Source organism: Sorghum bicolor, chromosome 1, assembly GCF_000003195.3.
Source record: "Sorghum bicolor cultivar BTx623 chromosome 1, Sorghum_bicolor_NCBIv3, whole genome shotgun sequence".
Lineage (NCBI taxonomy): Eukaryota > Viridiplantae > Streptophyta > Magnoliopsida > Poales > Poaceae > Sorghum > Sorghum bicolor.
In genome coordinates, this window is record NC_012870.2 from 58,906,829 (window position 1) to 58,923,234 (window position 16,406).

At 43.7% G+C, this 16,406-nt stretch overlaps 1 protein-coding gene across 1 annotated transcript; it reads left to right on the plus strand.

Annotated features, from left to right (window-relative positions):
* Positions 11,175–14,802, plus strand: LOC8058761 (rop guanine nucleotide exchange factor 3). The gene is made up of 8 exons (XM_002464927.2): positions 11,175–11,555; positions 12,222–12,624; positions 12,720–12,836; positions 12,949–13,103; positions 13,225–13,299; positions 13,393–13,707; positions 13,790–14,128; positions 14,369–14,802. Exons 2-8 carry the CDS (start codon positions 12,291–12,293, stop codon positions 14,501–14,503), a joined length of 1,470 nt encoding a protein of 489 aa, XP_002464972.1. The 5' UTR covers positions 11,175–11,555; positions 12,222–12,290; the 3' UTR covers positions 14,504–14,802.

Here is a 16,406-nt window from a genome sequence, read left to right on the forward strand (position 1 = left end):
ACGGGACGATGACATGATGGCCGGTTCGACAGCAAGATCTATAGCGCTGAGCCATGAACCCTAGCCAAGCCATTTATTTTTTCTAACTATTGCCTCCCTTTGTCTTTGTTTTTGGTACGTTAGTACCTACCAAAATTCGATCTCTTGAATTGAATTAGTTATTGCACATTGTGGCAATTGGTTTTATTTTCAATGTACTGCAACATTGGATCTCTTGAATTGAGATTAGTATCGTGTAATAAACTTAGAAAAATAAGAACCAGTTATTTCACACACCCTAACTTGCTTGGTGTTTCCATCATTTTTATTCGTGGCTGAAATCTTGATCCAAATCATATAGTTGCACCTATAATTTATCATGTTATGTGCAATTCACACTTTTATAGCCGATTAAAGTTTAGTCGGAAGATGTTTTGATCCTGACTAAAATCTAGGTGGGTGATGTTGTTTGGATGTGTTGATGGTGATTTGGATCACACACCAACAAAGGCCACACTTGAGGTTACAAACAACCTTAATCTAGTAAGAACACAGTGGATCGGTAATCGACTGAGGGGTCGGTTAGGTTGATATTGAGCCCTGTTCTTCGCTTGGTAGATCCTTAAAAATCTACCTAGAAGACCCACCAGGGAGGAGCATGTGGAGGTTGCTCTAATATCGACAAGGCCACCTAGTACACCGCTAAATCTCGTGCAAGAGACATGACAAACGCCACCTCCCCAAAATGGTGGCTAAGGGCTCGTCATTCTTTGTTCTTCTCATCTTCTGTCTCATTGCCATCTGAATGGTCCAAATGGCTAGAGGAGGAGGGTGAATAGCCTATTTAAAATTTCTACAAACTTTACTAAAAAAGTGAGTTAGTAAAATAAGTGGCGAAGCTATTCTAGCACTACCACAACTAAGCTATGCAAGCCACCTACACAAGTCTAGCAAGAAAGCTAAACAAACCACAACAACTAAAGAAGGCTACATAACAATTAAGCTAAACTAACAAGGTATGGCAAGTATGTAAAGAGAAGAGAGTGATTGTTATACCAACGTTGTGGAGATGAGATATATCCAATCAATCACGTGCACAATTGCAAGAGAGACCTCGGCAAGAGATGACACAAGATTTTTTTACCGAGGTTCACTTGCTTCCCGGCAAGCTACTCCTCGTTGTGGCGATACACCCACTTGATGGATCACGAGCTAATTGGCAATCCAAAGCCAAACCCTCAGCGGGTGCCGCACATCCACTCACAAGATGGGGATCCTCCAAGCCACAAGCAATCCACTAGAGTAGCCAATTGCGATCTCCCGCGGGGAAGGCTCAAGAACCCCTCACAAATCACTTGGTGAGGCTCGAAACAATCTCCAATCACGAGCTCAACACCACCGCTGCTCCAAGCCGTCTAGGGTGTCGGGAAACATCCAAGAGTAACAAGAAATCCGCAGCAAACTCAAGAATCAAGTGCCACTAAATGCAACTCTCAAAGCAATGCACTTGAATCTCACTCAATCTCACTAGGATTAGCAATCAAGCAAGGAGATGAGTGGAGGGAGTGTTCTCTAGCTCAAAATATGCCTCAAGTATTCAAATGTGCAAGAGAGAGCCTCCAAAGCCGGCCACCAACTATTTAAAAGCTCCCTAAAAAAAGCTAGCCGTTGGCTGTTTTCAATGTGTTGCAGTCGGGCACACCAGATGCGTCTTAGTTCACACCGGACATGTCCGGTATCAACCAGGACAGCGTCTGGTGCCCTTGACCGTACGAAAACTAGTCGTTGCCGTTAAACGTGACACGACACTGAACTCTCGACTTGGAACGCACCGGATGGTCTCAAGTGGGACCGGACGAAAACTCAGAGAGATTCGTAGAATGTCCACAGCACCGGACGCACAACCCGGACGCGTCCGGGTGTGCACCGGACTTAAACATAGAGAGCCTTAAAACTGAGTTTGCACCGGACGCTCAACTCGGACGCGTCCGGTGTCACACTGGCCGCGTCCGGTGTGCAACGGACGCAAACTCAGAGAGCTACTCGTGACAGTGTCTACTCCGGACGATTTACACCGGACTCAACACAGAGAGTCCGGTAAAAAATGAGCTCACACCTGATGCTCACCTCGAACACGTCCGACCTCATACCGGACGCGTCTAGCCTCACATCGGACGCGTCCGACCTCACATCGGACGTGTCCGGCTTATACGTGCTGCACGAAACGATCTTCAACTTCTTCCCTTGCTTCCATGTGCCAACATAAAAGTGTCACAACACTTGTGCAAGTGTGTTAGCATTTTCACAAATATTTTTATCAAGGATTCAAGTTAGCACTTTACTAGATCCTAATACATATGCTCAAGATATGGACCTAGTAGCACTTGATTCGAGAGATGACCGTGATTTCCCTTCTTGATAGTCGGCTGTCTATCCTAAACCCGGTCAAACACTTCTCTACTCAACTTAGACCGGCAAAAACAAAACCCTATGTTTATACCTTTGCCTTGATAACTTTGCTCCTCGTCTATCATTATGATCTCCACATCATGCTTCATCTCTTTGTAATCATGTGGCCACCTTTCTATGCCACCATGCACCTTCATCACATGTGTTGCTATGCCTAATTCAAATCATTTAAACACAAGGCATTAGTAACTTGATACCATTAATTACCAAAATCAAAGTTAGGCTTTCACCATCTAGATGAGTGGAGGCAAAGCCACCCGCCCGCACCTACTAGGAGGCGCGGCTCCCATTGAGGGAGAAGGCTCGTAAGCTATTAGAAAAGGTGGGTTGGACTTGTGGACGCAGATTTGTCCCCATCGGGAGGAGCCAGGCAGTGGCTCCCATTAAGGGAGGATGGTGGACGCCATGGTGAGAGGCTAGGTGGACTCGTGGACTCGCTCGAGAGCCATGTCACGGAAAAGATTCACATCGGGCACTACTACAGAAAAACTTAACTGTGGCCGGCGTTTTGTATTTACTATAGCGATTTTTGCAATCACAACGGTCATAAAGTCACGATTAATCGTGACTTAACCAAGGCGGTTCTAAGAACCGCCTTGGTTAATCTATTTACCATGGCGGGCGACCTACGACAACCGCCACGATAAATATTATTAACCACGGCGGTTGCCTTAAAATGCCCGCCTCGGTTAATGTTCACAAAAAAACCCAAAAAACTTAAAAACTTGCGACTGTCAAGAGTCAGACCTAAGACCTCTCATTCAACACTATCACCTTCTACCACTACACCACATATTTATTTGTGTGTCTATATAATACGCTATATTTTAATATCAATATTTTATAATCTTACATTAGGTATTTTGGCTAATAAATAAGATTAAATGAAAAAACTTTTAACTATAAAGTTTTAAATCTTGTCGAGTACTACAACTTTGGTATATGATGTATCGCCATCAGAGATAGTTTGAAAAAATTCAAAAAATTGAGCCTTAAAATAGGTGAATTTCAAACATATATTTGAGACTTTAGTTGACTTTAAATCAAAAACTTGTTAATATCAAACATATAGATCAGGTAGACCACTAGAACTTTGGTATTAACTTTGTGAACATTAGAGATCATTTAGCAATTCAAAATTTTAAATTTCAAAATCTATAACTTTTGAACACATGTTTGAGACTCTAAACATATTCAAATTAAAAACATTTCAACTACAAAGTTGTAGATTCTATCGAGAACTATAACTTTTGTATAGACCATGTCAACATCTGAGATTGTTTGATAATATTAAATTTTAAATTTCAAAATCTGCACACTTAAAATGATATTTTTTATCATAAACAGTATTCATAAACTTTTCAACTATAAAGTTGTAGATCTAGTCGAGGGCTATAATTTTGATATAAAATTTGTCTTCATCCGAATTATATGAAAAAGTTATGAATTATTTTTTTTGTTGTAACCATTAACCGAGGCAGACATTGTAACGTAACCGCCACGGTTAATAAGTTATTAACCGTGACGGGCATTATAAGCAACCGCTACAGTTAATACTATTAACCATGACGGTTATCTTACAATGCCCACCACGGTTAATAGATATTAATCGTGGTGGTTACTTTAAACTGCCTACCATGGTTAATTATTAACCGTGGCGGTTGTTCTGTGGGTTGGTCGACTTCAGCCAGCCCTGAATAGCTGTGGCGAGCAAAACTAACGTCCGCATTGGAGCCCTTATGTAAAATACTGCACAAAATGAAACATGTAGTAATGAGAGGAGGAGGTTACTACAAAGGGAGTCTTTCAAGGAAGGGAGGTCATCGGAAAGAGTCATCTGAAGGAGGCTACTAGAAAGGGAGTCATCTAGGGAAGGGAGGTCACCAGGAAGCGTAGGTGTGGTGCAATATACATTGATGTCGATGGGTGGGTGTTCCGTGAGCGCGCAGGAAGGAGAGCAACCGCTACTGTCATTTGAGAGCCAAGGCCCAAGGGTAGGGCCCTAGGAATGAGGGCTGACGCGGGAAATTTGGAGGGGCTCTCATTTTTTTTAGGGCTCTAGTAGAGGGTTGATGGAGCTTTTTTTTACTCTGGCCCTTAAATTTGGTTTTGAAAGATCAAGTATGGCCTTGCTGGAGTTGCTCTAGCAATGAAAAAAACCTTAACCAGCAATGTTGATAACAAAACCTGGTACTAGCTCATGTTTGATTCTCCTCTAAAGGTGAGTGGTAGCATGTCATCGCCATGCACTCTCACATTTTACATGTATCTGTTGTGACTTCTATCTCAAAATATGTTGGTCCACTCTTTCTGAGTACTCATAGAGATAAAACATGTGCACGTTTAAGTGTCTAGATTGTATTGTATTTTAGAAAACAAAGTCAATCATTTTTTATTTATGTCATGTACTCATGTACAGTGTAAACCCTAATAAGAATCTCCTAAGGCATTCGGAGCTGTAAAAGGGAACGAAGTTACAAGATATATCATTTTTTAGGAGAAGAAGATATGTACTATCATATATAAGAGAGCGCACGAATAGGGCTGCGGCATATTCTTATGGGCTAAAGATCGATTCAGACCTAACTTCAGCAGCCTATTGGCCCAACTTACTGCAATAGCCCATCTAATTACTAAGGACTAACTAGCCCAACTTAGTGCAATATAGCCCATCTAATCTAAATACTCAAGGAGCCTGCGTGTGACGTATCTTTTTTGTCAAGTCTATTAGGGCCTGCGGCTGGCTATTTCTTTGCAAAAACTGGCTTGCATGGGCTCCTACAAAAATTGATCCTTTAAAAAGCTATAATAAAAAGTTATATTTATGGACTGACATTTAAAGAATAAAATGCACAATACATGTAGGATCACATTTTATAGTAGCCAACAAAAGCAGATATGTACCAATTTTTGGCTTCTATTACAAATACAGCTTTTGCTTTTCAAAATCTGAATTCAAAAGCAAGTTGTTTATTTCATCTTTCGGATTTTGACTAGTAGCCAAAAGCATAAGAAGCAACTGCCTTAGATGCTAATCACATCGAACTATTTGGGAAAAAAATCGAACTATTTGGAAAAAACAACTTGCTTTTCCAAATAGTTAACTCAGATCGAACTATTAGGAAAAAACGAAACTCATGTTAATTCACATCGGCTATAAATGCTGATCAAATTTGTTACAAAAAAGACTACCTAAAACACCTTTATAATACGAGGTAGCCTATAAATATGATTAAACAAGCTCAACAACTGTTTAATTCACTAGTTAGCCCATAGGAGAATTACAACTACAATATCAACTAATTAACCTTGTAATGTATGAGATAGAGTGAGATTTAGTTTGCTTCCAAAAAATATTTGCTAGAATATTTATTTTTACAAGTGTAAATACACATTATGCTCTCTAGCATATTTAATTCTAGGCATGCACAGGACCACAGCTAGAAGCAATAGCTAAAATTCCTTCTTTTCTTTCTTTTCAAATACATTGAAGTTACCTAGGATGATTACGGACCTCTCATCCCAGGGTGGAACAAAATATGATTAACTAGGTTCAGTGATTATTGATCTCAAATACTAATGTAGTACCAAAACATAATAATCTTCTATCAATAATGGCCATGAAGAGACTTCTGACATTTCTCTATATTTCCAGAGCAAATCAGTCATGTTTATTACTCCATCCATCGCAAATTATAAGTCATTTCAAGAATCTTGAAGAATCAAAGCATATCAAGTTTGACCAAAATTATAGAAAAAATTACAAAGTTTTATGGCATCAAGATATACTATATAAAAATATAATTAATGAAGAACCTAATGATATTTAGTTTATATCATAAATGTTATTATCCTACCATATAAATTTGGTCAAACTTGAGATACTTTGACTCTCCAAAATTCTTGATAATTTGGGATGGAGGGAGTACTTCCGTACGTATCTCATGGAAGAAGTGTACTTTACACCATGTCGTGTGCATAATGACTGACTGGTTGTGCAATATCCCGTATAACAAGGAGGAAAGATAATATTAGTTTCAGTATGGTCCTTGCTTTGCAGCCACTGTGTTTGTTAATCACGATGTAAACTAAACGCGTGGCATCTTGTAGTTTGAATTTGAATGTGCGATTCTTAAATTTTGATTATGAAATATTCTAAAACTCTGAACCTCACAGGCTCACAGCTCTGGAGTTCGCCATGCCATAAATCTGAAATCGCTGCTCCCTGCGCATCCAATCGTGGATCTGCCTCCGTCCGCCCTCTCTCTATCTAGGCCAGCCTGCTTTCTTGCCTCTGTAATAGATTAATGTTTCAGTGCTTTGCTTGGCTTCTATGCCCTTTCTCTGGCCTATTTTATAGAAAACATATTAAGCACAAGATAATTCTGGTCATGACTCAGGACATATTGAAATTTCATCTCCTATTTATATATATCTTGATGACAGTTGATAAACGTAGCACAATCAGTTTTGTCAAGCTCCTTCATACTTCTGATTAAAATCGGATGTAACATAGCAGATTCCTTAAATTTACTAGCATACTCTTTTTTCTTTTGAGGATCTAGCATACTTATTTTGGCGTACGTACGTGCAACCAGCTTTACCAATTCCTTTCATAAGTTCAGAATTAATTTAATTTATATGCGGTTTTGAAAAAAAGCTCAAATATAGCACTATGACAAGAATTTTAATTTTTTTTAGAGTTTAAGGGCATAGCCCCGGCCTTTATATTAACAAAGACTGAAATAGTTTAAGCATTCATTACAACCAAATCCAGAAACTTAGAAACCCAGGACCCTGAAGACTCTCAGAGCAATACGGTCACTAGCCCTTACCCAAAAAAAAAAAAAAGAATTACATCCCCTAGATCTCACCAAACATCGACAGGTTAAACCCATTTCTACTCCATCACTGCCCGATCCAGCTTTGTCCCATCCACCAACAGGTACCAGCTTCTTCAGGGACAGAGGACCTTCTCCAGTTACTTGTCGTTCGGAAGAGATACTTCTCCCACTCGTTACTTACTTGATTCAGTAAATGAGCCTGTGAGGTCTCGATGAGATGCATTTGAGTTTGTCCAACCGAGCCAAGAACTCCCCCTGCTTCTCCTTTGGACAGAAAGACCAGCTTTGGATCATGGCAGTCACCTTCAGTAATAACACATGACCATCGTTCCACATTAGACCCAATAAATTCCAAAGCCCCGACCTAGAACCTCAGATAAAGGCATCCATATGAGTACCTACTACACAGTAAAAAAAAAGACGATTGGTTGACTCAGATTCCTTACAAAAAAGACAAGTAGCATCATCAAATTTAATTTTAAAAGTACAAATGTTATGAAACTAGTAGATCTTAGTAAAATGGATTGTGCTTTATTCTAGTATCTACTAGAAAAGTTATATGATTTTTAGACTATCTTCAACGGAGACCTATTGTGGCAAACAAACCTAAAATGAGTCCTATAGCCTCCAGCAGAATACCTATATAGAATACCTATTTTGATGGCAGGAGAGACATAACCCAAATATAACCATCCTCTCTCCTAAAAACCAATTTTGCAGAAAAGTTTTTTTTGGATCATGTTGTTGCAGAAAACAAAAATTATATTAAATCATTTGCCCGTAGCACTAACCAAACATAGAATGACTACTTTCCCTAAACCGATGAGGGAGTATCTCGGCAAATATAGTCCCAATTTTAATGTTGTTGGCCCATGGGTTGCTGATAGGACAAAACTAACACAAACATCTAAAAAGCTACTCCCTCTGTCTCAAGATACAAGGCGTAACGTTTCTCAAAAAAAAGATACAAGGCGTAACTTTTTTTCCAGTCTTAATAGGAGTTTTATGTGAGTTTCATTTGTATTAAATAGGTTACCACATAGGTATTTTTGATGACATGACAGTGTATTTAAGAAGAGATACAATAAATAGATGCATCTAGATGAAACTCTCTTGGCACAATCACCAACCCTCTATAAGTCTTGGAATTAAATATCTATGAAACCATGTAACGAATTTCTCTATTGAGAGTGGATGTTTTATCCAAGTTTTATTTCATTTCATATGACATAGCAGTCTTAGAAACAATGTCATGAAACTCTCATCTCAAACATCCCTAAGAGCAGGTACAATAATAGGCTTATAGCTAAGCTAATGCTGATGTGGAGGAGAGAAGAAAGATAAGAGATGATAGCTTGGCTCTTATGTAAGCACCAAGCTGGGTACGGATGCATAGGTAGTGGCGGACCCAAATAACAAGTGTTGTGAGAAGGAATAGGAAAGAGAAGGTATTTTAGAGACAAGTATGAGACAACTTATTGTATAACTTGACTCTAATCACTCGGCTTATAACCAAACACTTGGCTCTATTATTGACCTTGTTCTAAGATGAAGGGAGTATCATGTAGATATATCCGCAATTAGAGAGCTGGATGATAGGCTACCTGTTGGCCTTTTCAATGTGACAGGCTACTATTTTTTACAATTTTAAAGTGGCATCTAGGTGAGCATTTATTCATTAAAATTAAAACAATATTATTTAGAAAAAAAAGGAACCATGCTGTTTTAGACCAATCATCGTATTTAAAAGCTGGTATTGTGACTATTTTAGATTTCAAGTACTTCATAGGTTGTAATTTTTTTTCCACTGTCATCTATTCCTATGTTCCAAAATAAATATGCATCTCACTTCCTGAGAAGTTAAAAATTATAACCAAATTGTTCGAAAATATATAATACAATTCGATTGAGCATGCCCTATACTTTTCGTAATAGGGTCTGTTCGGTTCCATGGGAAAAGTTTAGTCGCCCTTGTAATTATGGTCAGCGTATTTGAACTTGTCTAAATGGGACGTTCTGCTACAGTAACCGTCATTCCACACGTCTAGTAGTAGAGCAAGCAAGCATGGCGTGCTGCGTGCAGTGTACTGCAGGAAAGTAAGCTAGGACTAGCACATGTTGACCCGTGGCTCGTGTGACTCGTGAGGTGGGGTGGGTATCCGTTGACAAACCCTAGTAGCAGAAGACATCCCCGTTCGATGTGTGCATTAATGGTGGATACGTGCCCTGCACAGAATCAAGCTCCCCGTGTACTAGTACTAGTATAGAACCCCCCCCAAAAAAACAAAAAAAAAAAAAACCAAACCCCGGTAGGCATCGTGACGGCGACGCAGCGCCCACGACTCCACACGCCGCACCGGCCCGAGACTAGTTTAATGCCGTGTTGGGTCAACGGCCCTGCCCTGGCGTCCAACAAACTCCTCTGCTTCGGAGGGAGGTGGCGGTTTGGTGGAGCTCATGTCCTGTCCTGCCACCCTGCGTCAGGCATGCCCTTGTCCGATAGCCATTGGCCTTGGCGCCGCCACTCCACTCTCTCTCTCGATCATGTAGTGGTGTGTCATGCTCATGCATGGCGTGGGAAACGCGGTGCCGGATGCAGTCGATCCAGAGCTGATATGGGTTTTTTGTTTTGTCAGAGACCGGCAGCAGAAGCGCGGCCACGCCGCCGGGATCCCGACGCGCACGCACCGTGGGAACGAGACACGCGCACGCGCGGATGCGGATGCGGATCCGCCCGTGGCGGGGCGGGGCGCTTCCTCCCATACCGGCTGCTGCTTTTCCGAGTTTCCGGCTTCCGCTGCCTCGAAAGCACAGCACCGGCACCAGCCAAAGTGCCAAACCCATCGGAATTTACCTCGGTTGATTTGGATTGTTATATTTTTGCTCATTGGCTTGAAGCTCAACTGCATTCTGCGTTCGGCGAGAGGTTTATTGGTTGCACGCACGGAAGGTGAAGTTAAACGGCACCAAGCAACTTTTGTTAGAGAGAGTGTGTGTGTGTGTGTGTGTTGGACATCCTGCACGCACGCAAAGCTACTCCTAACATAACATACATAAATCACGCGCCGCGCCACGCCGCGCAATCAGCGGCCGACCCACACCGTACGTTGCCTATGCCGGGCAGCCTCAGCTAGCTGCTGTTGGCCATCCGATCCGATCGATCCTGTGATGGCCTACGCTGCAGGTGGACTGGTCTCCTGGGTGGTTAGCACATCCGTCGTCAAGCTGGGAGCTGGGACTGACTGTTCTGGCCCTCGCACGGTTCATTTTCGTTGGCTCTGGCCTCTGCGTCGCACCGTCATTTCGTGCCTGCCTGCCTGCCTGCCTGGCAGGCTAACTAATCCTCTCTTTACACAGCTCATCGGGCCATGAATGATTGCTCGTCACCTCACCAATCCTGTCCTGCGATCCCCCAATCTATCATTGCCGATCCGGTTGCTTTAACAAACAATCTCACGCCGTGACGACGCATTTTGTTTTCGTTTTTTTCCCCCCATTGTTCATTCAGTTTCGGGTTGCTATATAAATCCCTCTTTTTATTTTTTTGACTAATAAACTTTTTTGGACCGCTGTCAGCGAGACCAGTATTACGCTACTATTATTTTCCGAGCACATTAAACTGTTTTGCCTCAACAAGATTGTTTAACATGTAGTACTCCATCTAGTAGGCGGATAATACTAGCAACCACTTAATTCCAGGGTTGACCCCCCTCTCGAACAATGCATAAACTGTGTGTATGCTCATGCATGTTCCTGAAGCAACCGTAATCTTCCCCCTAATTTTATACACATTCACTTCCATTCCACGCATGATACTAATAATAATAATAACAAAAATAATAAACCACCAATGTCTCCTCTGTCAAGGCCAGGCTACTACTACTATCCGTTCCATGCCCAGGACACACACACACAACAACAACAACAAAACCAAGCCTGATTCAAGACAACGCATCCTCCTTTCACCTCTCAACGCCTCATCGTCACCTTTTTCTTTCAATCATCAATCAATCTATCAAGGACAGAGTTGCCAAAGCTAAAGAGGAGCGTTATCAGACAGAAGAGCAGAGCAGGGAGGAGTTTTCAGTGTTTGACGCAGGAGGAGCATTTCAGGGACAGCGACACAACTCTCTCAACTCTGGAGAGATCTGCCAAGCCAATACATGGCAACTGCCAAGGACTGCTGATGAGCAGCTGCTCGTCAAAGGCGTATAGCGCGTAGTAGGAATCCAAAATCAGATCAATTCGGCGGCGTCAGGAAAGGTGAGAAAGGGCCAATCTTTTGCTTCCTTGCCATCTTTAGCGCCCCTTTCATTCCATCTTTGCAGCAGCAGCCGAGCCTACCACAAGGCGTGCTTGTTTCTTTCCATGTTTTTTTTTTGTTTTCCATCTGGGTTGAGTCTCGTCTCTGGGAGATGAGATGAGATGATGAGGAGAATGACATGCGCCGCCGCACTGTTCGATGATACGTATAGTATTCTTTTTTAGCTCTGCTGCATCTGCGTCGTTTAAAAGAAGGTTCAAAGGCAAAGGCGTCTGAATCTTTAGCCGTTTCATTTTGTTTGTTTGCCGTCTCGTCCCTTTTCCGACTCCTCTGCTGCATCTTTATCTGCATGCCATGATATAACCATGATTTAGTATGGAGTCGTCGCCTCACAATCCCCTCAAAAGCAGCGGAGCTCGTGCAGCATAAACAACAGGACCATTTCGCCAAATTCCTCACCATTGTCTCCCATCAATCCTCACAAAAAAAAACTTTGAAAAAATACCGCATCTGCTGCAAGACGACACGGCAGTTTCGAATTTAAACCTGCGAATTTTATCTCTAGTCTAGTGCGTGCGTCGGCTTCTCCCGTTTTCGATGGATTTGTCGTGTCCATTGCAGCAGCTGGGCGAGGCCTTTATAAAGCCAGCCGTTGTTTTCTGCAGTGCCCAACTGAAAGCGTGACGGCGGAAGGCGAAGGCGAAGGCGAAGGCTTGGAGCACACAAGCGACGCCATGGACAGGGACAGCAGCTCGGTGTCCGACGGGAGCTCGGAGGCCGGCGGGGAGCGCGGCGGCGGGTGCTGCTCGTCGCCGTCCACGCGGAGCCTCGTCGACGCGGCGGGCGGCAACCTCAGCCGCACCGTGTCCGACGTGTCCACGTCCGCCTTCTCGGAGCAGTGCAGCAGCGTCAGCGTCGACGTCGACCACAGCGGGCCGTTCGAGCCCACCGCCGCCGCCGTGGCCAAGCTCATCGCCCGGTCGTCCCCGGCGTCCGCCGCCGAGTCACTCAGACGGCTCAGCATCAAGCCCCGCGCCGACGTGCTTGACCGCCGCTCCACCGACGACGGTACGTACGTAAATACGCAATGTTCTTGGCACAGAGCGATCACCGTGTCGCGTCGCGTCGCGTCTCTGATCGATCGGCCTGGGATGTGCGCGCAGAGCTGGAGCTGGTGAAGGAGAGGTTCTCTAAGCTCCTGCTCGGCGAGGACATGTCCGGCGGCGGCAAGGGCGTCTGCACCGCCGTGGCCATCTCCAACGCCATCACCAACCTCTACGGTAAGCAATGCAAGCAGACTCCGGACGTTTTCGTGTACTGGGCTTCTGGCACGCATCTTCATCGATCGGTAGATTAATTTCGTGTAACATGTCGTTCGATTGGTTCTCGCAGCGACGGTGTTCGGGAGCTGCCACAAGTTGGAGCCGCTGCCGGCGGGGAAGAAGGCGATGTGGACAAGAGAGATGGACTGCCTCCTCTCCGTCTGCGACTACATCGTCGAGTTCTACCCGTCCACGCAGACACTGCCCGACGGCACCAAAGTTGAGGTGCTGCATTCTGTTTATCCATGGATGTCTTCTTGCAAGATTCAGTTCCAAGAAACTTGAGGAATGTCATCTTCTCTTCCAATCGACATTATTGCTGATCAGGACGGATCGATTCGTGCAGGTCATGGCGACCAGACCAAGATCGGACATCTACATCAACCTTCCCGCGCTCGAGAAGCTCGACGCCATGCTCATCGTAAGATCATATCCCAATCACTGATCCCTCCATTGATTCTGCTTGGTCTCAGTCAGCAATGATGATCCCGATCATGCGCGACGGACGGTGCAGGACATTCTGGACAGCTTCCAGAAGGCGGAGTTCTGGTACGCGGACGCCGGGACGAGGTCGTTCGGCTCGGTCACCTCCTCGTCGTCGTCGAGGACGATGTCGTCGTCGTTCAGGAGGTCGGCTCACCGGAACGAGGACAAGTGGTGGCTGCCGGTGCCCTGCGTCCCGGACGCCGGCCTCACCGACAAGGCGCGCAAGGACCTTCAGAAGAGGCGCGACTGCGCTAACCAGATCCACAAGGCCGCCGTCGCCATCAACAGCGGCGTCCTCAGCGACATGGAGGTGCCCGAGTCGTTCATGGCCGTGCTCCCCAAGGTACGAAACGAAGGTGGAACAGTATACACATCTTTCTCCTCGCTGAAATCCTCGGGTAAATAAAATCATGGTGTTCGTTCAGAGTGGGCGGGCAAGCGTGGGGGACTCGGTGTACCGCGTCATGCTGGGCGCCGACAAGTTCTCGCCGGAGTTCCTGCTCGACACGCTCGACATCTCGTCGGAGCACGACGCGCTGGCGATGGCCGACAGGGTGGAGGCCGCCATGTACGTGTGGCGGCGCAAGGCGAGTGGCAGCCATGGGAAGCTGCCGTGGAGCAAGGTCAAGGAGATCGCGGCCGACGGCGACGACAAGAACGTGACGCTGGCGAACAGGGCCGAGAGCCTCCTGCTCTGCATCAAGCACCGCTTCCCTGGCCTGTCGCAAACCACCCTGGACACCAGCAAGATCCAGTTCAACAAGGTAACCCAAAACTGTCCAATCACATTGGCCAGCACACAAGATCATACTAGTTGACATCTGCTCATCAATCATCATACTCAACAGACAAAGGCATAGTTATCTGCACTCGCTTATCTTACTTTACTTTTTCTGCTATCCAGCAGTGCTTTTCTCTAATGATAAATCAGCGAACAATACTTTCAGCTACAGCAAACAGTGTTCTTGATCTGAATTTGATGAAATGAACTGACAAATTTGCAGGATGTTGGGCAAGCAATCCTGGAGAGCTACTCAAGGGTGTTGGAGAGCTTGGCTTTCAACATTGTTTCATGGATCGATGATGTTCTTTTCGTCGACAGGTCAATTAGGAAATTGGGTGACAACCTGAAGCCCTGAGTTCTTCAGCCTGCACTAAAGCTTCCCAGCAAAGGTTTTAGATGACTGTTGGTGAAGTTGCAAAAGAAGAGTACGTGACTGTAGCGTTAGTAGGGTGAGTTTCCTGACCTAGAGAAAATGTAAGGCCATCTTCTTAGCTTGCAAGAATGCAGAATGCAGAGTGTGTCTGACCAACAGTGAATGTGTATGGAGTGTGTTTTGATTTTTCCTGTCCTTTTATTTTGAGCTCTCGCCCTCTTATCACAGCTTGGTAACATGAGGATGAGTAAAAAGGGATCAAAATGTTCAGTAGCTATAAATGACTGGTCTTGCATCTTTTTAATACTGTGCATTTCGCAGCAGGCAAAGCTGCACAAAGCCATCCAGTTAAATTAAACTCGTGCATATCATCAGAGTTTTGGAAACACGGTGAATTGAATTTCAAGATCAGACAGTGATAGTCTAAGGGCACTCACAATGCAGACTCTATCATAGAGTCTAAAGTTATTTATTACCTCGAACAATGTGGACTTAGAGTCTAAATAAGACTTGGAGTTTTATTTTTTCTACCTCTTTCTTTAATAAATATACTGCCACATCAGCAAAATACCATAAATAATATGTAATTAATTGTCTTGGACTCTGTGATAGAGTCTTGCATTGTGAGTGGCGTAAGAGATAACTTGCAATTGCGACCTTTAAGGGCAGTCTCCCACTCGGCCGTCGCATGCGTCCGCAATCCAGGTGGACTTATTTGACTACACTCATATCCACCTTAATCCACGCGTTAATGAATCGAGTTGGATGCGAGGAGCCAAACAAGACCTGAGTTGGGACTATCAAAAATTTGAGGTCTGTGGACGGTTTTGCCTCCTCAGTGGACGGTTGTGATGATGTAATTAACAAATGCCAATTGTCAACTGCATTTGTCGCCAAATTGGTCATCATGTTATGTCACCATGTTGGTTGATATTCCTACATGAGAAATTATTTTGAAAGAAAACTTCCTAAATGGCAAATCGTCAAAGAAAACAATATCAAATCTGTAGGCATCTCTTTTTCTTCTCTAGTAGGGAATTTACAGGAATCAATGTCGATAATCACCTTAGAGAAGGGAATTATTTCCCGTGTGGTGAAAAAAACAAGTGACAAACAATTTTCTTCTATTTTTTTTAAATGACGAAAATGGCAGGAGGTGAACTCTGTCCGTCAATTCTGATAATTAACAAAGATTAGGATATTTCTCTCTGCTACAAATAGCAAGTGACATATAGCACCAAATACTTTTTTTTTATAATTTTTAGATAGAATAAAAATGTTGGCAAAAGACACATGTACCTTCGTCTCCTTTTCTTTCCCGAAAGATATCTCTTGGTTGTACACACAGGGTTTGTAATTTTTTGAGATCATGCTACCAAATAGTAGCTAGTGTTGTATGGGGAGAAGAGGCCCTTGCATTTTGGCTAAACTCTTCATAGTGAAGACGACAGAGAGTAATCTGGGAGAGGCAATATAGAGACCCACTAGCACATATGAAAAACCCGTGGGCTATCTATGAAGAGCAACTCCAACAGTTTAGCAAATAGGTTTGGCATTCTTGTTTTTTGTCAAAACTCTCAAAATCTCTTATCCAACAGTTTGGCAATTGGGTTTGGCATTTATAACAAGTTGGTAAATTCTTCTCCTTTCTTAGCATTTATACACACCTAGAATAGGTTTGGCATTCTGCATGCGTGTGCTTATATAGCAAGCTGACAACTTGATGCCTCTTCGTTGATCTTCAGAACGAGTAGAATTTTGTTTTTGCCAAGTCAAAATTGCCAAACACTTGGAGATGTTCTTTTTGTTCCCTCCCCATATCGTTTTGGGAGTTGGCAAATAACAACATTTGCCAAACAAAAATTGCAACTATTGGAGTTGCTCT

Coding starts and splice junctions, on each gene's coding strand:
- LOC8058761 (XM_002464927.2), top strand. CDS start 12,291: ATGGACAGGGACAGCAGCTCGGTGTCCGACGGGAGCTCGGAGGCCGGC. Junction 12,625..12,719: donor CCGCCGCTCCACCGACGACG/GTACGTACGTAA, acceptor ATGTGCGCGCAG/AGCTGGAGCTGGTGAAGGAG. Junction 13,300..13,392: donor AGCTCGACGCCATGCTCATC/GTAAGATCATAT, acceptor CGGACGGTGCAG/GACATTCTGGACAGCTTCCA.